The 19,350-nt window shown below is 38.4% G+C and overlaps 1 protein-coding gene across 1 annotated transcript; it reads right to left on the bottom strand.

Moving 5' to 3' along the window:
* Window positions 1-653: 653 nt before the first annotated feature.
* On the bottom strand, window positions 654-19,023 carry LOC126381390 (probable nucleoporin Nup54). Its single transcript, XM_050030877.1, has 13 exons — window positions 18,848-19,023; window positions 18,548-18,667; window positions 18,159-18,257; window positions 17,698-17,951; window positions 16,959-17,091; window positions 16,295-16,451; window positions 16,007-16,115; window positions 15,613-15,796; window positions 14,971-15,059; window positions 14,314-14,481; window positions 13,423-13,542; window positions 6,175-6,262; window positions 654-3,009 (listed from the first exon to the last, which is right to left on the bottom strand). The coding sequence occupies exons 1-13, from the start codon at window positions 18,909-18,911 to the stop codon at window positions 2,876-2,878; spliced, it is 1,719 nt and encodes a 572-aa protein (XP_049886834.1). The 5' UTR covers window positions 18,912-19,023; the 3' UTR covers window positions 654-2,875.
* Between the last annotated feature and the right edge of the window lie 327 nt (window positions 19,024-19,350).

Genomic DNA, 19,350 nt, shown 5'->3' with positions numbered 1-19,350 from the left:
TATTTCCCAACCCAAAGGTTTTAAAACATGCAATAAAATCCAAGTCAAAGTCCCGAGTCAGTGCAAGTAAACATCACAAAACCAAATATTTGATCATGTTGCTTTTGTTCATCATATTCAGCACATAATTATCATAGAGTAAACAAGTTTCAGACGAGTCAACTTGTTACAAAATTATGTATTTAGTTGTACAAACACGGTTGTAACGTTAGAAAATACTTTACAACAAAAAATCTTGTCACGTCATCTTTGGAATGCTGCTTGTGATACAATTGCACATATTCAGGGTCATTTTTATCACTACGTGACGGACATAGGGGTAGGGATAGGGGTAGTTGGTCGCTTTTGTTATTAGATAAGACCCTACATGTCTCAGTCGACCTAATGGGGTGTGCAGAAGCACACGCAATCATAGCGCAACTTATAACTTGTGTGAATGCTAATAATAACCGTAAAGTGCCAGGTGATAAGTCCACTGCCCATATAATGGTCCATCACTTTAGAAAGGACACAATTCATCTCGCCGATTTGACGACATACACAGAAGATAATATTTATGTTTTTTATTTGCTTCCAATCCAACACAGAACGTCTTACCCGAAATATATAGGCAGTTTCTTTATTTCCCAAACATGCATAAGAAAATACAGAAATAGGAAAGTTATATTTATTTCATTCGATGGAATAATCAACAATTTTACAATTCAATTGATTTAATAATCTAAAGATAGGTAACCTAACAGTCTCACACAGACTTAAGTTAATAGATGAAAAATACTTTTTAAACTTACCTTGACAGGCACTTTCAAGAAAACATTTTACAATAAAGTGCCCTAAATATATAAAGAAGACAAATGAAATACGTATATATGAAGACGTGAATAATAATTGCTCCGTAATCATTTACTAATCGTTACCAGTTTCCATTTTTAGTTGTCTGCAAACTAATAATGGTAGAATTTGAGATCTACACACACATGCTAGATATTTTCTCATATCTACTTCCGATTCATTATTTTATATATCCCAAACCATTGCGATATATACAGGTGTTAATGACATCGTAACGAAACGTTTGAGGGATGATACGGACCATGATTCTGAGTTGATATCAAGTGGAATTTTCCGTCGCAAAGTATGGAACTGACAATAATTTTAAAAAGCACTCAACTTTCATGAATTTTCCGACAGGAAATTCCACTTGATATCAACTCAGAATCATTATCTGTATCATCTTCCAAAGTTTTCGTTACGGTGTAACTAACACCCATACGTACTGATATGGGGTGTAAGTAACATCGTAACGAATACTGAGGGGGATTATTCAGCTCATCATTCTGAGTTAATATCACGTGAAATTTTCCATCGCAAAAGTAAATTTTAATCCCCCTCAGTATTCGGTACGATGTCACTAACACCTGTACGAAGTAAAGTACATCTTTGGTGACTAATAGGCCCTTGAGACGTCAATAGGTACATAAATCTAGAAGTGATAACCTCGGGAAACGATACACGAATTTTGAGATATTTTCAATATTATGTAAGCTATTGTAAAATATCAAATTAAGGTGTTCTAGACTTTTAGAAACGTATGTACATAAAACCCTAATGGGCTACTGTTGATAGGAAGTCCTAAGCTGGGTATAATGAATGAACCTTATCGTGACAAGGTATCAACCAAGACTTTTTGAGACTCGTAATGATCAATCAGTCAAATCCATACGAAACTAACAATTTAATTTAATTAGAAACTAATGCGTAATAGTTCTTTATTACCTATAATCCTATAATGTTCATAACACCTACTAACAAACTGATTAGCATTCAACCCGTGATGATATTTAGAATCAGATTTAGCTATGAAAATATACGCATAACACGACTATATCCCAATTGGGGTAGTCACAGGTACATCCAACGCCAGATGAACTAAGTACCCATACCTTACTAAGCTTGCTGTTAGACCAACTTGATAGGTGGTGTGTATGAGAATTTTAATTGGGGGGTTAAAACCCCACATTGAAGCAATTCATCTAAGCATATAAAAGTGCGCCATGCAAACAACTGTCAAATAGCAAAATTGCTATTTGAGATTAATTGCTTTGGTGTGGCCTTTTTAACCCCCTGGTATAAATTATTATAGGTATATGATAATATCAGAATATCACTTTTATTTACTTGATTACTTTGTGGTGTGTACATCCTATTTAATTGTATAAAGTCTTGAAAAGACTGTCGAGAGTACTTGCACGAGCACCTATTGAGTGTTTAAAGTCCTTCAATTATATAATTTTATTATGCACTTATAAATTACTAATGTTTATATAATTTTTGATATAATTAGACTGTATGTAACCATATTGTACGATGAATGCCTACTTTTCTTTTTTCTAGTCTGATCTGAATATCTGACAAATTATTTCCTCCATGAAGCAACTGGTAATTACAGAATTGCTCGCGAAGATAAAATACAATTTAACATGTAATAACATGTGTTGTGAAGTCTATTATGGTTCACTTTTCTGAAATATGAATTAGCGAACACTTTTTGAAACTTTTTTGGAAGTAATGCTACAATGTTAGAACGAATATTATAACCCGCACGAATTAAATACAACCTCGCGTTAAATAGATTGTACACTAGCGAGGTATTCTTTTGATTCGGAGTTACAAAACCTTAACACATTGACTGTGTATGAACCACTTATGAGGCAATAAAATTGAAACATGTATGTCCCATATGTGAGGCACGAGGGAAAATGTGAAAATCCGACGGGAGGCTTTTCAGATTGTTTTTTTCTTGTCATAGTGTGTCTATGTACATGAATTCCAATGTGTTTATCGAAGAATAACATTACACGTGAGGGGTCGATACCTAAGCTCTGACTAGGCGAGCCATGCCCTCCGCTATAGTATTGAGTGCGACAAGGTCCTTCTTCGCCGTATCCATGAGATGCGCCATACCCTTCTGTTGTAGCGAGAGGAACTGTTTCACGTCTTCTTGCGCACCTGTGACAATAAAAACCATTTATTTTATAGTTTGAACACATCACATCACGTCACACGTCGAAATACATCTTATGATGGATGTCCATCTGACTACCCTATTGGATATCCCAATCCAAATCCCAAGGACTATATAGTCCCAAGCTTATGATATATTTGTTATGTTCGAACACATCCTGGGCGCGACCTCTAAACCACTGAGGTCGACTTCATGAGTTGGAATTCACATTTTGATCGTAGATTGACATCACATGGTTTCCAGGATATGTTGGTGCCCTTAACATGTGACTTAAACATAGCAGGCGACGAGTGGAATACTATACACCTCTGCCTACCCTTTCGGGGTTACAGGCGCGATGAGTAGTTATCAAGCCAATAATTAGATGCGACATGTAAAGAGTTTAGGCTGTGCGTTCATCGATCACTCACCCACTCAGTTTCTTCTTTGTATTTAAATAAAAAAATAAGAATGGGTTTTTATACTCAAGTTTCACTATACCGGGTGTTAGTGACATCGTAACGAATACTGAGAGGGATGATTCAGACCATGATTCTGAGTTAATATCTAGTGGAATTTTCCGTCGCAAAATTCATGAAATTTTGAGTTTTGTTTTTAATTATTTTCAATTCCATATTGTGCTTTTAGCTGCATAGAACCCAAATTTCAATAAAAAAAACAATAATGACAAATTATCGAAAATTTTCGATGTAATGGAGACAACAGCTGCTCGAACGGGTCAACGGCCACACGCACCGCGCGCCCCGCTCCGCGCGCCCCGCGCCGCACGCCGGCGGCGGCGGCGCGGCGGCGGCGCGGCCTACAAAGTAGGCACTACGAACCGATCCTATTTCTTTCTCTGTCTATCGTAAATTATAAATTTATTTTATTCTTATTCTTAAATGGACGGATATTCAACACGCATAAAATTTATGGAATACACGTCAATTTTAAGCAGAAATCTAAAACAACCGACAGAATTAAGTTGACAGCACACGTCAAACGGTTTGCATACCACCGAGATACCTTTTTGATTCGACCGGGTTATTCATTCATTTACTCATAGGAATCGGGGCCATTATCTACCTAAAACAGTTGAAACAGTAAATAATTGTATTCTTTGGTGTCATTAGAATAACTAACAACCAACTAACACATCCACCACAGATTAGATAATTAGTTACCTACTTTGTCAACCATCCACCAACTTAGTATGTAAGTACCTACGCAAAACCTCGCTACACAAAAATCGAGCGAGATCGCGTCTAGAATTCGCGGCGGACACTCCGCCAGAGTGTTGCCTATCGATATTCTATCGATACCTAGTTAAAAAAAACCAATAGTAGGTACCTATCGATAGATCTTTTAGATCAATACCCATTATTGTTACAAAGCAAGACCTATCGGTACTATCGCTAGTATCGATCTAAATGTACTATCACTACTTTCGATAGTTTAGACAATTTTCAAGTTCAACAATTGATAATCTACCTATCGATAGTTCGGCAACTCCGCCGCGTAGGCAATGTCGGCATGTTCAAAGAAAAAAATTGTCCGAGAGGAGTGATCTTATTTTTCTTGTTACATGTTGGTACCGAGGTACTAAGTACATACTAAGTTATTCGTGTTTTAAATCTCATTGTTAAATCATCAGTAAAGAACTAATTAAACCTATCCTGTTCTGTGTACAATATTCATGTAACGGCTACGTGCTTACATAAGTACCTAGTAGACGGGAGCAACGACTTAACGTACCTTCCGAAGCACGGATCATTTTACTTTCGGACAATCAGGTGATCAGCCTGTAACGTCCCAACCAAAGGCCTTATAAACAGATTTTTGTGATATGTCCCCACCGGAATACGAACCCGGACCCTCCGCATCCCATCGCTCAACCACTGGACCACATAGGCCAAGAAGGTTCTAAGACATAATTAAAGGATCCTGGGACGCAAAACCTCCGAGTTAGGGCTTGTTTGATCTGTCTTGATGGATACTCAGACGTGAATAGCCTCACGGATCAAGGGCAACGCGCGCCAATAAAGTAGGCATTACGAACAGATACTAGGTATTTCTTTGAGTTGATAGGTATCAAGTGAAGTTTCCTGTCGCAAAATTCATAAAAAAAATAGATTTTTTTTAGTCCCATATTGTGTTTTAAGCTGCATAGAACGCACATTTTAAATAAACAAATAAAAATTACTAATTATTAAATTTTATCAATGTCATCAATACTAATAATAACGTATCTACAACTTCAGCTATGCGCAGGTGAATAGCCGGCGCACGGGTCAAGGGCAATGCTCGCCAATAAAGTAGGCATACGAACAGATACTATTTCTTTCTCTGTCACTTGCACCATAAACATACTTCTCTCTCTCTGTCTAGTCGTCGGCTCGACTCGGCCGCGGCCGGTGCGTCGTCGGCACGCCTTTGATGCTTTGCGCTAACGCCGCCGCGCGCTTCCGCTCAGTCGAATACTAAGCTTGACCCGAATCGCGTGATGTTTTTCGAGGATATTTTTTTCGTGTTTGTGAGTGTTTTGTGTTTGTTTTATTCTGTAAATGAGTAGTGTCGACTATGATGATAGATCATAGACCATTTACTGCACAAAAGTATGGAAGATTGTTGATGTTTATTAAAGAGCAAGGTGTTGTGTTTGTGAGTGCGTGTGATACCTACCTACCGCGGAGGAAACGCGATGTTGCATACCTACGTGACGTGACATGTTCTAGGGTACCTACCTAGGTACTTCTTCCGAAGGAATAACAATTAAGGTAAGGCAAGAGTAGGGTTTTTATTGTTAATAAGTTAGGAACGTTTTAATAACTGGTAGGTAGGTACCGTGCGTGAAAAATCGTGGCAGTAGGTGTTCTACTTCAACAAACTCAACATTTTTAAACGTTGCACCACTAAGCATCTAAATACAAGAGAATGAAAACTCCTACCTAGATACAACATCGTATCACGCACGCACGCGTAAAGCCGTGCGTAGGTTTAAACGTCTGTGTGCCGCGTTGTTCGACTTACATTGCGGCACAGTAAAAATTCAAAATCTTAATTAAACATTTGCGACAAGAAAAACACCCACCATCGTTTTTAGTTCAATCAAATAGGCGTTCCATTTTTTTTTTCGTTACGATGTCCCTAACACCCTGTATAATTCTCACCTGGATCAAGATGATACCGCTCAAGCGGGGCACCTGCGCTTGCGCTGCGCTGTAGCCGCACAGCGCATAGTAGCTCGTTCAGGCGACCCTGCGGGCAAAATGAAAAAAATCACATTCGTTGATGAAGAAGTGGGTAAATATTTTTCAGCAAAATAAATTAAACTGGCCTGCAAAACTAAGTACTACGTCTATTTTTTTTAACTATAGAAGTTAGAGATTTAAAATAAAAAGCGTTTTATATATAATTATATCAGCTTTTTTTGTAACTTTGTACAAAATTAAACTCTTTTTTGAGTCCTTTTTATTTTTCAAAGTTTATCTTATGTACTTAAAAAGATAGTGGCCCCGATTCCTGCAGACACCGCCTAATTTTATTTTAGGTTATATCCGTCATTTTCGTATCCGTCGAAAAGGAAAGGGACGGATGATTCACAGCTCTTAATTTTAGGAAGAATGAGTAAATTAATGTGTCAGGTTATTGACTGACGTAAAATTTTTAGACGGTTGGTTTAGATTTGTGCTTAAAATTGACGTGTGTTCCATAAATTTTATGCTTGTCGATTACCCGTCCCTTTCCTTTTCGGCGGATAAGAAAAGGACAGATATAACTTAAAATAAAATTAGATGGTATTAACAGGAATTAGCACCTATATACTTTTAAAAGTTTTGCCGACCAATAAAGTGAAAGAAAGTAGTAAAGAACTTCACTCTGCGCTACACACATACACGGCAAGATAAAATAGGTACCTATATGCTGAAACATGCACTAAACTTGTGGTGATCGAACCAATCATACACGGACCACCCGAGGCCATCATTAACCGCCAATCCAGTTTAAACTGGATATGAGATAACTGTCACATGTCATTAAGAAGTGATAACGGCACCCATTCTGGCAAACAAACTTTATTTTATTTCGGCAGTTGCCTTAAACTAGGTTTATCTCTTTCTTGCACTTATCGTTAGTAAAGGACAGCACATAGAGCTATCAATGTAAAATTTCGATAAAAAGTCTCCAATTTTACTCAAGATATTATAATGTTCTATAAACAATAAACACATGCTTGAGTCGATCCATCATATACGGTGCACATGATCATATGGTCAACTTCTAAGTCATAGAATCTAAAAATGTCCGAGAACCGGGAAGAGAAGAGACGCGGCGAGTACCATTCTGTTTTTTTCTCATTCCATGTTAAAGAAATTACTATCAAACCAATGAACGTTAACACCTTTAAAGCATCATTAGTTGACAATCTAGCTTCAACTTGGTATCAGATAACTGACAATGCCATTAAAAAGTAGCAAGTGACACATTTTAGCTGTTTCATAAACGGAGCTGTCATTAGCAGACAAATTATCGCCACTATTTGTATATTTAGGTACATATATCTAGGTCTATGACTAGTCCTTTTAAAATCTAAACCCCATTGTTTAACTATCGTATCTGGAAGTCTTGCCCGCAGGAGGATATTAAAACAAATACGAAAATATGCACCAGGCAAATATGTAATATAATATGAAGGCAAGAGGGTGGGCGGAAAGCAAGAGGGAAACCACCACATTTTACCCTAAAAAAGTATCATGGACAATGCTACACCTTCAAGAGTGTGCCTCTTAAATTAGTGATGATGACTATCCTCTACATAATAGGTACATTATTTTATAATTTAATTATTTTATAAATATAATTATGTTCATTGGTACAACGCGGGGGGGTGCCAAGAAGGCCACATCAATGCAATTCATCTAAAAAAGCAATATTGCAATTTGACATTTGCGCATGTAAAATTAAATGCGCAATGCAAACAAATGTCAAATAGGAATACTGCTTTGGTGAATTGCTTCGATATGGCCATTTTAACTCCCGGTACCTCAACCGTTGAAGATGCCAAAAACTCTATAAGTACACTTTTTCTGTGTGTCTGTGTCTTAGTCAGTTATTACTATCTTGTAAAGATCTTTGTATATAAGGCCAAATTTAAGAATTTCCCCGTGAACATGATTGCAAATAATGATAATGATGGTTTGGCCGAATCAAATACTTTGGAATGTCCTCTATCAACCCACAATGTCATTAAGTGGAGTGATTCAATTCCTGTTCCAGAAAAACATTCAAAACAATAAGCGTGACCACCTCTAGACCATCGTTGTACAAAAATCCGGTTTACACTGGATATTAGATAACTAACACATGTCATTAACGAATGACACAATTAACTCAGTTCCAATGTTCTAAACGATGATTGCCGTACTAATTGGATAAGCTCGATCGTAGTTCTATTCTAATTGTTTATATCATATATGGATATATCTATTCTACTGTTCTACAGCTGCTTGTAATTCAGACTCATTACATTGTTCTTTTTTTCTGGAAAAGAGTGGGCTAGACTTTGGGGCAGGAGCGGATCTAGCTATTATATTGAGGGGTGGGGGGGAGGTCACCAGGTCGCAGGCAACCTATCTCCGTAGAAAATTAGATGATGATGATGATGTCCTCCCAGACGTATCCGTCGACGGCGACACCCTTAGCTAGTGTTAGCCTGGGCTCTTGCATGGGCGCGGGCGTGACTAGCAAAACCAAATTTAGTTTTGAAAGTCCTCTTGCAAGAAGCACAATAGAGAGTCCCATTTGAGTTATAAGTGTAGCGGTAGGAGGGCTTGGGTCGAAAATTAGATAAAATTGCAGTGGCCACCCATAACCCAACCTTTCGCCCAGGCTCAATTCAACTTTAGTTAGAGGTACAAGAACTACAAATTGATTGTATTATGTGTATTAACTACAAATTCGTTTACATATAAAATTCAGATAACAAACCGATGAAGTCTTTAATCTTAGAAGAGTATAGTATTTATTACATATAGCATTATTGTCGCTATTTTCGGCAACGTATAGTACGTAGTGATATTGTTATCAGTGGGTAAGTTTCACCATGATACCGTCATTGTGGCAGGTGTACACTCGTTTCCTGCATGACTTAAACCGCGATCATGTGTATCAAACGTTCTTAACCGGTTGAAACCAGATATCAGGCGCATTACGTGATAACGGATCTACATTAAAGATTGCTGGCAATAAGTTCAGAGACTCGTGCAAATAGTTCTGAGATAGTAACTGAATAAACCTAGCGTTTAAGTAATACGTTTATTTGTATAGTAATGTAATAAGTACCACGCTATGAATTTTTGTTTTTATTATTGTATCAATAGTTTATCAGGGAAATGACTAATTAATTCTTTAAGTATGCTTTGAAGGCCCCTTGCAAAGTAAGGCGCGCTGTAAGGCACGTAAGCTATGTGTAATAAAAAATAATTTAATAACTGCTTTTTTAACATATTTCTACAAAGAGAATCGGATCAAAATGATGATGGTAGGGAGTACTATTTCATACGAGTTTATTGACATTAGTTACATACTGCAGTATGCAAGCGTTCCCCAGATAATAGGTATTTTCAAAACGTCAAGCCAGCGGGATCAAAGAACTGCCTTTATAACTTTGGAACCGTTGAAGTACTAATTTCGGTATTTTGCAGGGGGTGAGTACTATTTCGGTACTAATTTTTGGCGTTTAAATCAAAGCAAAAGACCTTTTCGTTAACTCTCGCCAAATTGCGCTCACCGTTAAGCTAGCAAGTGCAATAAAACATGGCTATAAATCCAGAACCGTGATGGTACTATTTTTTTTACAACAGGTACTATTTTTTTCAATAAGAGTACTAATTTTTGGTATGGTCAAATTATTTTTTCGTGCCCATTTTTTTTTGAGGCCGCTAGCTTGACGCACACAAAACATTTTGTATGGGGACTGTCAACGTGTTAAATCACATCTCTACGCATTTAACGTTTCCGAATGAGTGGAGGCCTTAAGCCGTTCCTAAATTAGCTCTTACGGCGTAAATGTCGTTATCAATGTATAAAATAACATTCTATCGGATTATGTAGGTACACTGTGCCACGCAAACTAGTTTTAGCTCTGTGAGAGTAGATAAAGATCTGTACAAACTTTACACGAGTAGTACGTTACACGTGCGATATTATACTAAGTTTATACTTCAACTACCGGGTGAGAGCCTTCAGCGCTCCCCGTTTGTCCGCCCAAGTAGTTAATGCCATCTGCGGCAAATCTACAATAAGTCATGTAAAAAAGGCACGTTTAATATTATATCATCTCTATCTCTTTCACTTTCTTGTAGATAGCTCACAAAGTATACGTGTTAGGCACATAATCAGAAGACAACTTGCAGCCACTTTTGACACAAAGTCCTAAGACGGTTATGATGAACCATATGATGACAGGTGATCTGTTGTACGGAGAACACGTGACTTACACCGTAGTATCACGGTTTCGAATCGCTCGGGCTTTAAACCACTGAATTCGACTTTGCGGGTTTGTATATGTTTGGATCATAGATTACTGTTATCACGTGGTTTCCAGGATATGTGGCCGTGTATTGACAATAGGCTCGCCCTATTACACGGGACTTAAACATAGCGGTCGAGGAGAGGGTGTATATAGGTGTTAGTGAAATCGTAACGAAAACTTTGAGGGATCATTTACACCATGATTCTGAGTTACGAAAGTATATGATTGAAAATACATGAAATCCACTCGATATTAACTCAGAATCACGGTCTGAATCATCCCCCTCAGTATTCGGACGTGTTTATCGGACGTGTTTGTAACCTTTGTAATTACCTACTTAAAGTATTCACTTATACGTATATGCGAAGTGGCAAAACAATAAGCGTTTCTTTACTACAGTCTACGGTGAAATAATCAATCGACACACATTTTAACACTGCTGTGTAGACAGCAGACAGTATGAGATAGATCGATTATTATAAAATTAATTAAAAAAGTAAAGAATTAGTATTTTTAAAAACCTTTTTTTAAAGCTATTTTTTATGTTGCAATGTTGCAAAACGCTTGTTGACAAACAAGCAGTGTATACTATAATGGGTGTTAGTGACATCGTACCGAATACTGAGGGGATGATTAGCCCTTCGGGGAGACAGGATAATTTAAGTTTTTTTTTATAAAGAGCAGGTACAAAATAAAGAACCTATTACGGCCACGCGAAGGACGCGTGCACGTGAAACTATGAGCCAGACAAGGCTGTGTATTATCTCTGACTGATAGCGATAACGATAAGCATTACCACCGTCTGGCCACTACATGACATCACACATGCCCCAAACGGACTAAATTTATAAACATACTAGCTTTTGCCCGCGACTTCGTCCGCGTGGCGTGTTATAAAAGAGAGATCTTTGTGTGTGTGGGAGTGCATGTCAAATGTCAAGCATCTAACTTCTGCAGTTTAGATTTTTTCATACAACATTTTTCTCCCGCTAACTCCCATTTTTCAAAATACAGCCATAACTAAACTTTATATTTACTAAGGTATGCATGCATGCTAGATTAAAAACATCTATCTTACGCGGTTTCGATTTTTTCATACAAATGTTTTTTCCCGCTAACTCCCGTTTCCGTGGGAATTTTGCAATATCCTGTTGCAACTAAGCTATATGTTAACTAAGGTACCTGCATGCCAAATTTCAAGCGTCTAACTTAAGCGGTTTAGATTAGTCATACAAAAGGATTTTCCCGCTAATTCCCGTTCCCGTGGGCATTCCGGGAATTCCTTTCTTAGTGCACCTCTACGGTACCTAAGCTACGTCTCTTCCAAATTTCAAGTGCCTACGTTTAGCCGTTTAGGCTGTGCGTTGATATGTCAGTCAGTCAGTTTCTCCTTTTATGATATACTTAGATTAAAATGACAACGCGTTTTGATATGATTATTATACGCGTTAATTCTGCGGTAAACCTAAGTGGTCCGCTGAAGTACTAATCTAATTACCGAATTCACTATCAGCTTGGGCAGATATCACTATATCTACTAAAGCCCCCTACCAATACCCAATATTTTTTTTTACTTTACAGCAGAGGTATGGTACGGTCACGAGTACTAATATGTATACATTTTGCAACCATGTCACATTAACTTTTTTGACAAATTAAACCGTAAGCCTCATTAAATGTGAAATATTATGATAGTGCGACAGGGTTCTAAAGTGGGTACATGATATTGCTCATGACTGTACTGAGACGTGTGCTGGCTGTTAAGATATTTATAGCAGATTTTAAAATTACATACATACATACATACATAAACTCACGCCCGTAATCCCTAATGGGGTGGGCAGAGCCACAAGTAATCAAAGACAACTTGCAGCCACTGTTGATACGAAGTCCAAAGATGGATATGATGAACCTTATGGTGATAAGGGATCAGCCTATCGCCCATAACATTAGTCCATCATGTTAGAGGACACAATCCCTCTGTCGGTTTTTACGACATGCGCGGGAAGAGAAGCAGCTGAACGTGTTCTATGTTTTTCATATGCTCCCAGAACATACAGAATTTTAAAATTGGAGTTTTTAATTTTTACTTTTTGGAATCTTCCAAAGACATCTATATGCTATAGTCGGCCAGCTTTTGTCTTGGACTCGCGACCAGTACACATATTATATACGTCACAGTACCACTTTCGGAACCTTCCGATCTCGAACATCAAAAGAGGATAGACATGTACAGGCTGATATCATCTACAACAAGCGTACTGGCCACTAGTGGAAGTTTTTAAATAGAGACAGAACTGCGCCGGGAATGCTATGACAACTAATAGCAATCATTAGCAATTAGTTAAAAACGTCCGGAATAAATAGCTGGCATGGCTATCAAAGAGCAATTGTTACTGGCTTCCATACACATGCATACATACATAAACTCACGCCTATTTCCCACCGGGGTAAGCAGAAACTATGGAATTCCATTTGCTTCGATCCTGACACACTTCTCTTGCTTCCTCCACATTCATCAATCGTTTCATACGCACACACGCCGGTTCAGAGTACTAAACCTTTTCTAAGGACATCTCCAGTTTGGTCAACAATATACGTCCATCTAGGTTTTCCTCAGCCAGCCCTACCATCAACTTTCGCTTTAGTTTATATAATACTTTCGTAATCCTAAACAATAATAGTAAGGTGCGAAAATCTAAATAATAAAATCAAATGCTCGACCGATTTTTTTTCTGTGTTTACGTGGATCGGTAGATGGATTAGAATAGTTTATAGTTTAAGATGGTTTAGATTCACAATTGTATCGCAACGCCATCTACCGGCGGCGATATAGTAAATCAATATTTTCATGCTGTTGGTAAATGAATGTCAAGTGACTCACATTGAACAGCGGCGGAGCTGCCAACTGTGAAGCGAGCTCATGTAGACGCGCGCGCGCAGCTTCCTCCTCCGGGGAGAGGGCGGCGCCGACGCGGCCTAACATCTCGCGACGGCCGATCACCTGTTGAAAAACACAATAACAAAATAAATTAATATATATGGACGCTGCTTACTTTAAGTAGTCGTTACATTACACCATTTCCACGTCCAAACCTAGCTATCATTTTTGTGGGGTTTTAATTCTAACTATACTTTTATCTTTACGTTAAAATGAGTATTTTTCTATTCTTTCCACGATTTGCTGCCAAATTTTAATTACGAATTAAGTAACAATGCGTACGACATTTGATCGCTTATTTGCGCTGTCATACTGCAGTATTTTTACACTTTTTACGAAACGTCAAAAGGAAAGTTTTCTTTGGAGTTTGTATGGAAATACTGTCCCGTGACGTCAACAACAAAAGCGGTCAAAAGTCGTACTCATTGTTACTTAATTCATAAATTGTGGTCCCTAGTTTGGTTAGGACATTACAGGCTGATTGTCCGAAAGTAAGATGTTCCGTGCTTCGGAAGGCACGTTAAGCCGTTGGTCCCGGTTACTACTTACTGATGTAAGTAGTCGTAAGTAAGTAGTCGTTACATGAGCCATGTCAGGAGCATTTGGCGGCTCAATAGAAACCCTGACACCAAGGTTGATGAGATTGATACCCCACCTCACAACCTACACGAGAGAAGAATTCATAAATAAAATTTGAAAATAATTCTAAAAGTAAAATGAGATCAATTTTTGATCACCTTAGACTGACTTCTAATTTTAGTTTAGCATTTTATAATTTATCTTTGAGCCAGTGAAATGCCCTGTTGTTATTACAGGAGAGCAAGGCCCCGCTACCTGCAGCAAGGTGTGCCGCAGCTGCGCCAGGCGCGCGGCCAGGTGCGCCAGGCGCGCGGCGGAGGCGGCGCGGCGCGTGCGCAGCTCGCCGAGGGTGTCGCCCGCGCGCTTCACGAAGCTGGCCTGCAGGCTCGCTTCCTCAGACTGGCATCGACTACGGAACTTTAGCTGTGAACAGGTCAAACGGTTTCAGTTCATCGGAAAATGCTTGCTGCAAGTTTTAGTTTGTCATCGTCATATCCCGTTTCTCACAGAAACTTACCTAACTAACCTGAAGATTTGACAGGTCTAGTTTTTCACAGAAGCGACTGCCTGTCTGACCTTTCAACCCGCGAAGGGAAAATTTTTATTCACTAGGCAAGTTTTAGTTTGTAAATACGTTAAAGTTGAATGATTATGGTATGTGGATATACAAATACGACTGGCTGGATATTTTGTAGTTTTGTACATTAGAGGATTAATTAACATTTGTAATAGTCGTCGATTATACTTGTGTAGCATTTCATAACATAAGCACACGCACGACTACATCTCATTTAAGGATGAGGAGGTACATTCATCGCACGATGAACTAAGTAGCCACAGCTCCCCGAGCTGTCTGTATAGAACAGGTAGTTTTCTATTTTTTACTTTCAAACCGATAAAACAGAAAGGCACCTCAGTAAATCCAATCATAGGTACTGGAATGTAGTTCTCCGGGTCAGGATTATCAGCTTGAGCTTGCTTCCACAATCGGAGATCCATTCCTGCAACAAAAGATTCATTCATCAGCCCGGTTAGTATTGCTTAGAACAACAAAAGAAGCCGGCTTGACCCGCGAAACACACTTTACATATAGGCGAACTCATAAAAAATAGGATCCCGGTTATTCGATACCACACTTCACTGCTACAGCTCAGTAGTGGTTTATGTCATATTATTCACGTTTGAATTTTTTGGACAGGCGACTTATCCTGTGAGTAAAACCGACAGCGTTCTGCTCTTAAGTTTTGTATTATCTAATTGTTATGAAATGAAGTGAAATAAAATTTATTCGCTCTAGAGTGGTACAAAAGATCTTAAATATATATTGTAACAAACAAAGTCCATCACTCAACCATACAGCGTGCGAATATTAATATTAAATAATTTATAATTAAAGGAACATGGACCCTAACATGCTTTAAATATAATCTTTAATAAATCTGTCTTAAAAAATAATAAATAGCAATAGATATTTTAAATACACAAAAAACAATTAAGGTTTTATTAAGGTTTGTAGGCTCTTTAGGCCAGCTGATATGATGCAGCAGGACGTACCTGGCGGCGGGTGCTGCAGGTAGTGCTGCAGCAGGCGCGGCGCGGGGCGGGTGCCGGGCGCGGCGGCGGGGCAGCCGGCGGCGGCCAGCGCGGCGCGCGCGGCGCCGGCGCCCAGGAAGGCGGCCAGCTCCGACGCCGGCACGTGCGCGCCGCCCGCGCCGCGGTCCGACACGAAGATCACCACCTGCAATTAAATAGCTGCTGTACTACATCCCTGTGAACGAACATTCAAAGAATGTACAGTCATCACCTGCTGCAGCAAATGCTGCACCCAACGTAAAATGTCTATTCTAGATTGTACGAGATGATGGTGACGTCATGAGGTGTAAGTTGCAACAAATTGATGATGATATTTCCTTTGTTCCCATAAGTCTATCAACAAACGAAAACATACCTGACTTTTATTATCCGACACAGCTTTGATGGAGTCTATGTTCACTTGCAAATTGGGTTTATTGCCAAGCAGACCCAATATAGATGTTGTTAGTGCTTGTTGATTGTTTCTGAAATAAAAAATAAACATTTTTTATTTTTCTACCCCATATTAGTTTAACACAGATGTAATACGATGCCTTTATATCGTATGTAATCACATACGATATAAAGGCTTGTAATATTACACCAGCTTAATACTCCTCATTTGTATATAAATAAATAACAAATAACAATATTTATTACTCACTTAATATCCTGCTCAGACTTATTGAAGAGCATAGCAACATGGCCATCCTTATCTTCGCGGCCTCCCAGGCGCGAGTAGCCGACAGCTTTAAACCGACATAGCGGGTTCAACTCGGTCAATTCCAATGGCTGGGCATTAGCGCTGTAGTATGCTTTACCTATAACATGAGAACAGATATATCCCAATCTCGTAATCACTGTCAGAGTAAGATGTAAACATTGTCAATTTGTAATTATACATCCTGCTGCTAGGCACAGAGTATGAGGCATAGAGCAGTAAAAAGATTGCATTGGCCATTCGAGTTGCTTTAAATAATAATAAAAAATTAGGCCTACTCCGCCACCCTCTACACACTGTAACACTCAAACAAAGAGGACAAAAAAGGAACTGAAATCATTAGATTATAAATGCACATCAATAGGTTGAATGACTTTAGAACAGTGGCAGATCAGGCTTGGGGGGGATGATGAGGTTCAAATCCTGTTGGTGAAAGAAAACTAGAGATGCAGGAAAACTAGCTTTTTTTATAGTCTGTTCACAGATTATAAGACTGTTAACATTGTAACTTTTTTTTAGATGTGGAAACGCACAGAAAATTTCATAGATGAACAGAAAGAGTTTTATACAAATTTTCTACAAAGAGTATAATAGTTGTCACACTCACCAGTGCCCCATTGTGCCTGGAGCAGGTTCCACTTGGCGAGAACCTGGTCACGCTCGTCTCCAAACACACAGCAATTGAACACTGCTGCCACCAGGGCCTCCTGCGCTGATGATGGTCCCGCTTGCTGCTGTTGCTGAAATACATGCAACAAATATGTGTAAAACTCAAGAATTTACAGATAACATGATGTTCTACAATAAATACCTATGTTTAATTTCATAAACCTTAAAAAAACAAAGGAGTGGTGGTGCAAAAACTCTGAATGAAATTGGAAAGCAATTGTTAGAACCATGCTTACCCAGTAGAGTACAATAAGACAAATAGGGTTGTCACATTTATTCTTTATTAAGGGTGGTATTAATAAACTAATCTCAGCTGAGACTGCCCTTAAGATCATGCTCAAATCCCTGTTTTTATACAAGAACTGTCACATTGACATGATCTTGAGGGCAGTCTCAAAGCTGAGATTAGTTTATTAATACCACCCTTAAAATGGTTCCATCCTGACTCACACAAGTACTCATAAGGAAAGATGTCTCACTAAGTTACACATTTATGGTGATAATAATATGAACTTTCAAACATATTATAAAACAAGAGGTAAACAATAACAAATAAAATCTCTAAAATAATCAGTGTAAAATGTGTTTTTTAAACTATATGTTTGCCCTTAACCTCTGTCGCCCATGAGAGGAAAGCAATCAGTTTTTGCCTGCTTATAACAACTTAAATAAAGTACCTGAGGCTGTTGCTGTTGTCCAAATGCATTGGTAGTTCCTAATCCAGTGCCAAAACCCCCGAAACCTGTGGCTGGTTTGGTTCCAAATGTTGAACCAAATGTGGAACCAGTGCCAAGTGTTGAGCCGCCAAATGTGTTGGCACCAAGGGTGTTTGTGCCAAAACTAGGTGCTGCACTGCCAAATGTTGAAGTCCCAGTGCCAAAACCTGTTCCTGCACCAAAGGTACCAGTGCCAAAGCCTCCAGTACCAAAACCTGAAAATTATAAAGAAAAAGTGCAATTATTATTATCTCTTTAATAACTGATTGAACAAATTATTAGTAATTTTATAGATGTTTTTTACACAATAATAGTAAGTAAATTATTTCTTAACATCATGTTCATTAACCCTTGAAAGAATTTATACTTGTATAGTAAATACCCTGCTTACCTGAAGACCCCCATTATATAACTTGACTTACCTGTAGCTGGTTTAGCTGCAGTGGCCCCAAAACCGGTGCCACCAAACAAAGATGGTGCTGTGGAGGCTGGGGTGGAGCCCAATGCACCAAATGGGGTTGCTAAAAAATAATATCCCAATTAAGAATTATCACTTTTATCATCTTCAATAACCCTACATTATCAATAAATTTATAATTAAAGTAATCATATGGCATGCTTCTTTATCCAAACAAAATAGTAGCAGTTAATAACTTCTTTCTGTTCATTTTCTTGTCATTATTTAAACTCAAATTAAAAATATGAATGCATAATTCCAAATTGATACTAATCATTGATGATAGATATGATTAAAAGTTAGCTTCTTATCCTAGGTGAACAAACCTACATTGATTTGAAGCTTCATACATACCTGTACTTGTAGCAGTAGCACCAAATGTCCCAAATCCTGAAGATGTCGTATTTGTTCCAAAGCCTCCAAAACCAGAAGTGCTTGTTGTGGCTGTGTTGGTGCTTCCAAATGAGAAGCTTGCTGCACATGTAATATTTGAAGTCATTCCTTAGTGAGAGGCAAAAATAGGAAAGCACAGTACAACAGTAACATATTATATACTTTTCACATTTCCTAATATTACACTAATATTTTTAAAACCAGTAGCATTATTCATAACCTATAAACAGCAAGAACGTAAATCAAATAATAAGAACTTACGTTTAACAGCTGAACCAAAGGCAGAACTTTGTGTAGTAGGATTTGAACCAAAACTAAACGACATTGTAACAATTTAATATCACATGAGTCTGTATCAAAGTAAAACTTTATTTTGCAATAACAGCAGCGACAACGGCGGTAGGGCGGTACTTCCCCCCCCCCCCCCCCCCGAACGGCTTAGGCAAAGGGAACTATGCCCATACAGCCATGCCTTACGTATTTTTTTTCTTGATGATTGACGAAATGATGAAAGGTGATGATGATGAAACCTAAGCCCCCACCGTCGGAGTAGACTCCTACTCCGTACCCCAAACGAATTAACTCAAAAGTCCGCATAAACTTTCGATTTATGAAGCGGCTTCTTGGCACGAAGCGAAGCACTTTGTTCATTGAATATACTCCGATATAATAACACTTGCGAACCTTGCGAATGTCTTCCGACCAATGTGTATGTATATCGTGTTCATGAATGTAGGAAAAGAAAAACTGTAGATTCTTGATAG

This window comes from Pectinophora gossypiella, chromosome 3 (genome assembly GCF_024362695.1).
Source record: "Pectinophora gossypiella chromosome 3, ilPecGoss1.1, whole genome shotgun sequence".
Taxonomy (NCBI): Eukaryota; Metazoa; Arthropoda; class Insecta; order Lepidoptera; family Gelechiidae; genus Pectinophora; species Pectinophora gossypiella.
Note: the sequence above shows the minus strand (reverse complement) of the source record. Positions and strands in the feature narration are given on the sequence as shown.

Excerpts from the sequence above, each read along its gene's own strand:
- LOC126381390 (XM_050030877.1), bottom strand. The coding sequence starts at position 18,911 with ATGTCGTTTAGTTTTGGTTCAAATCCTACTACACAAAGTTCTGCCTTT. Across the intron at positions 18,258-18,547 it reads TGCTACTGCTACAAGTACAG|CAACCCCATTTGGTGCATTG; the intron begins GTATGTATGAAG and ends ATTATTTTTTAG. Across the intron at positions 16,452-16,958 it reads CCAGGCACAATGGGGCACTG|GTAAAGCATACTACAGCGCT; the intron begins GTGAGTGTGACA and ends CTCATGTTATAG.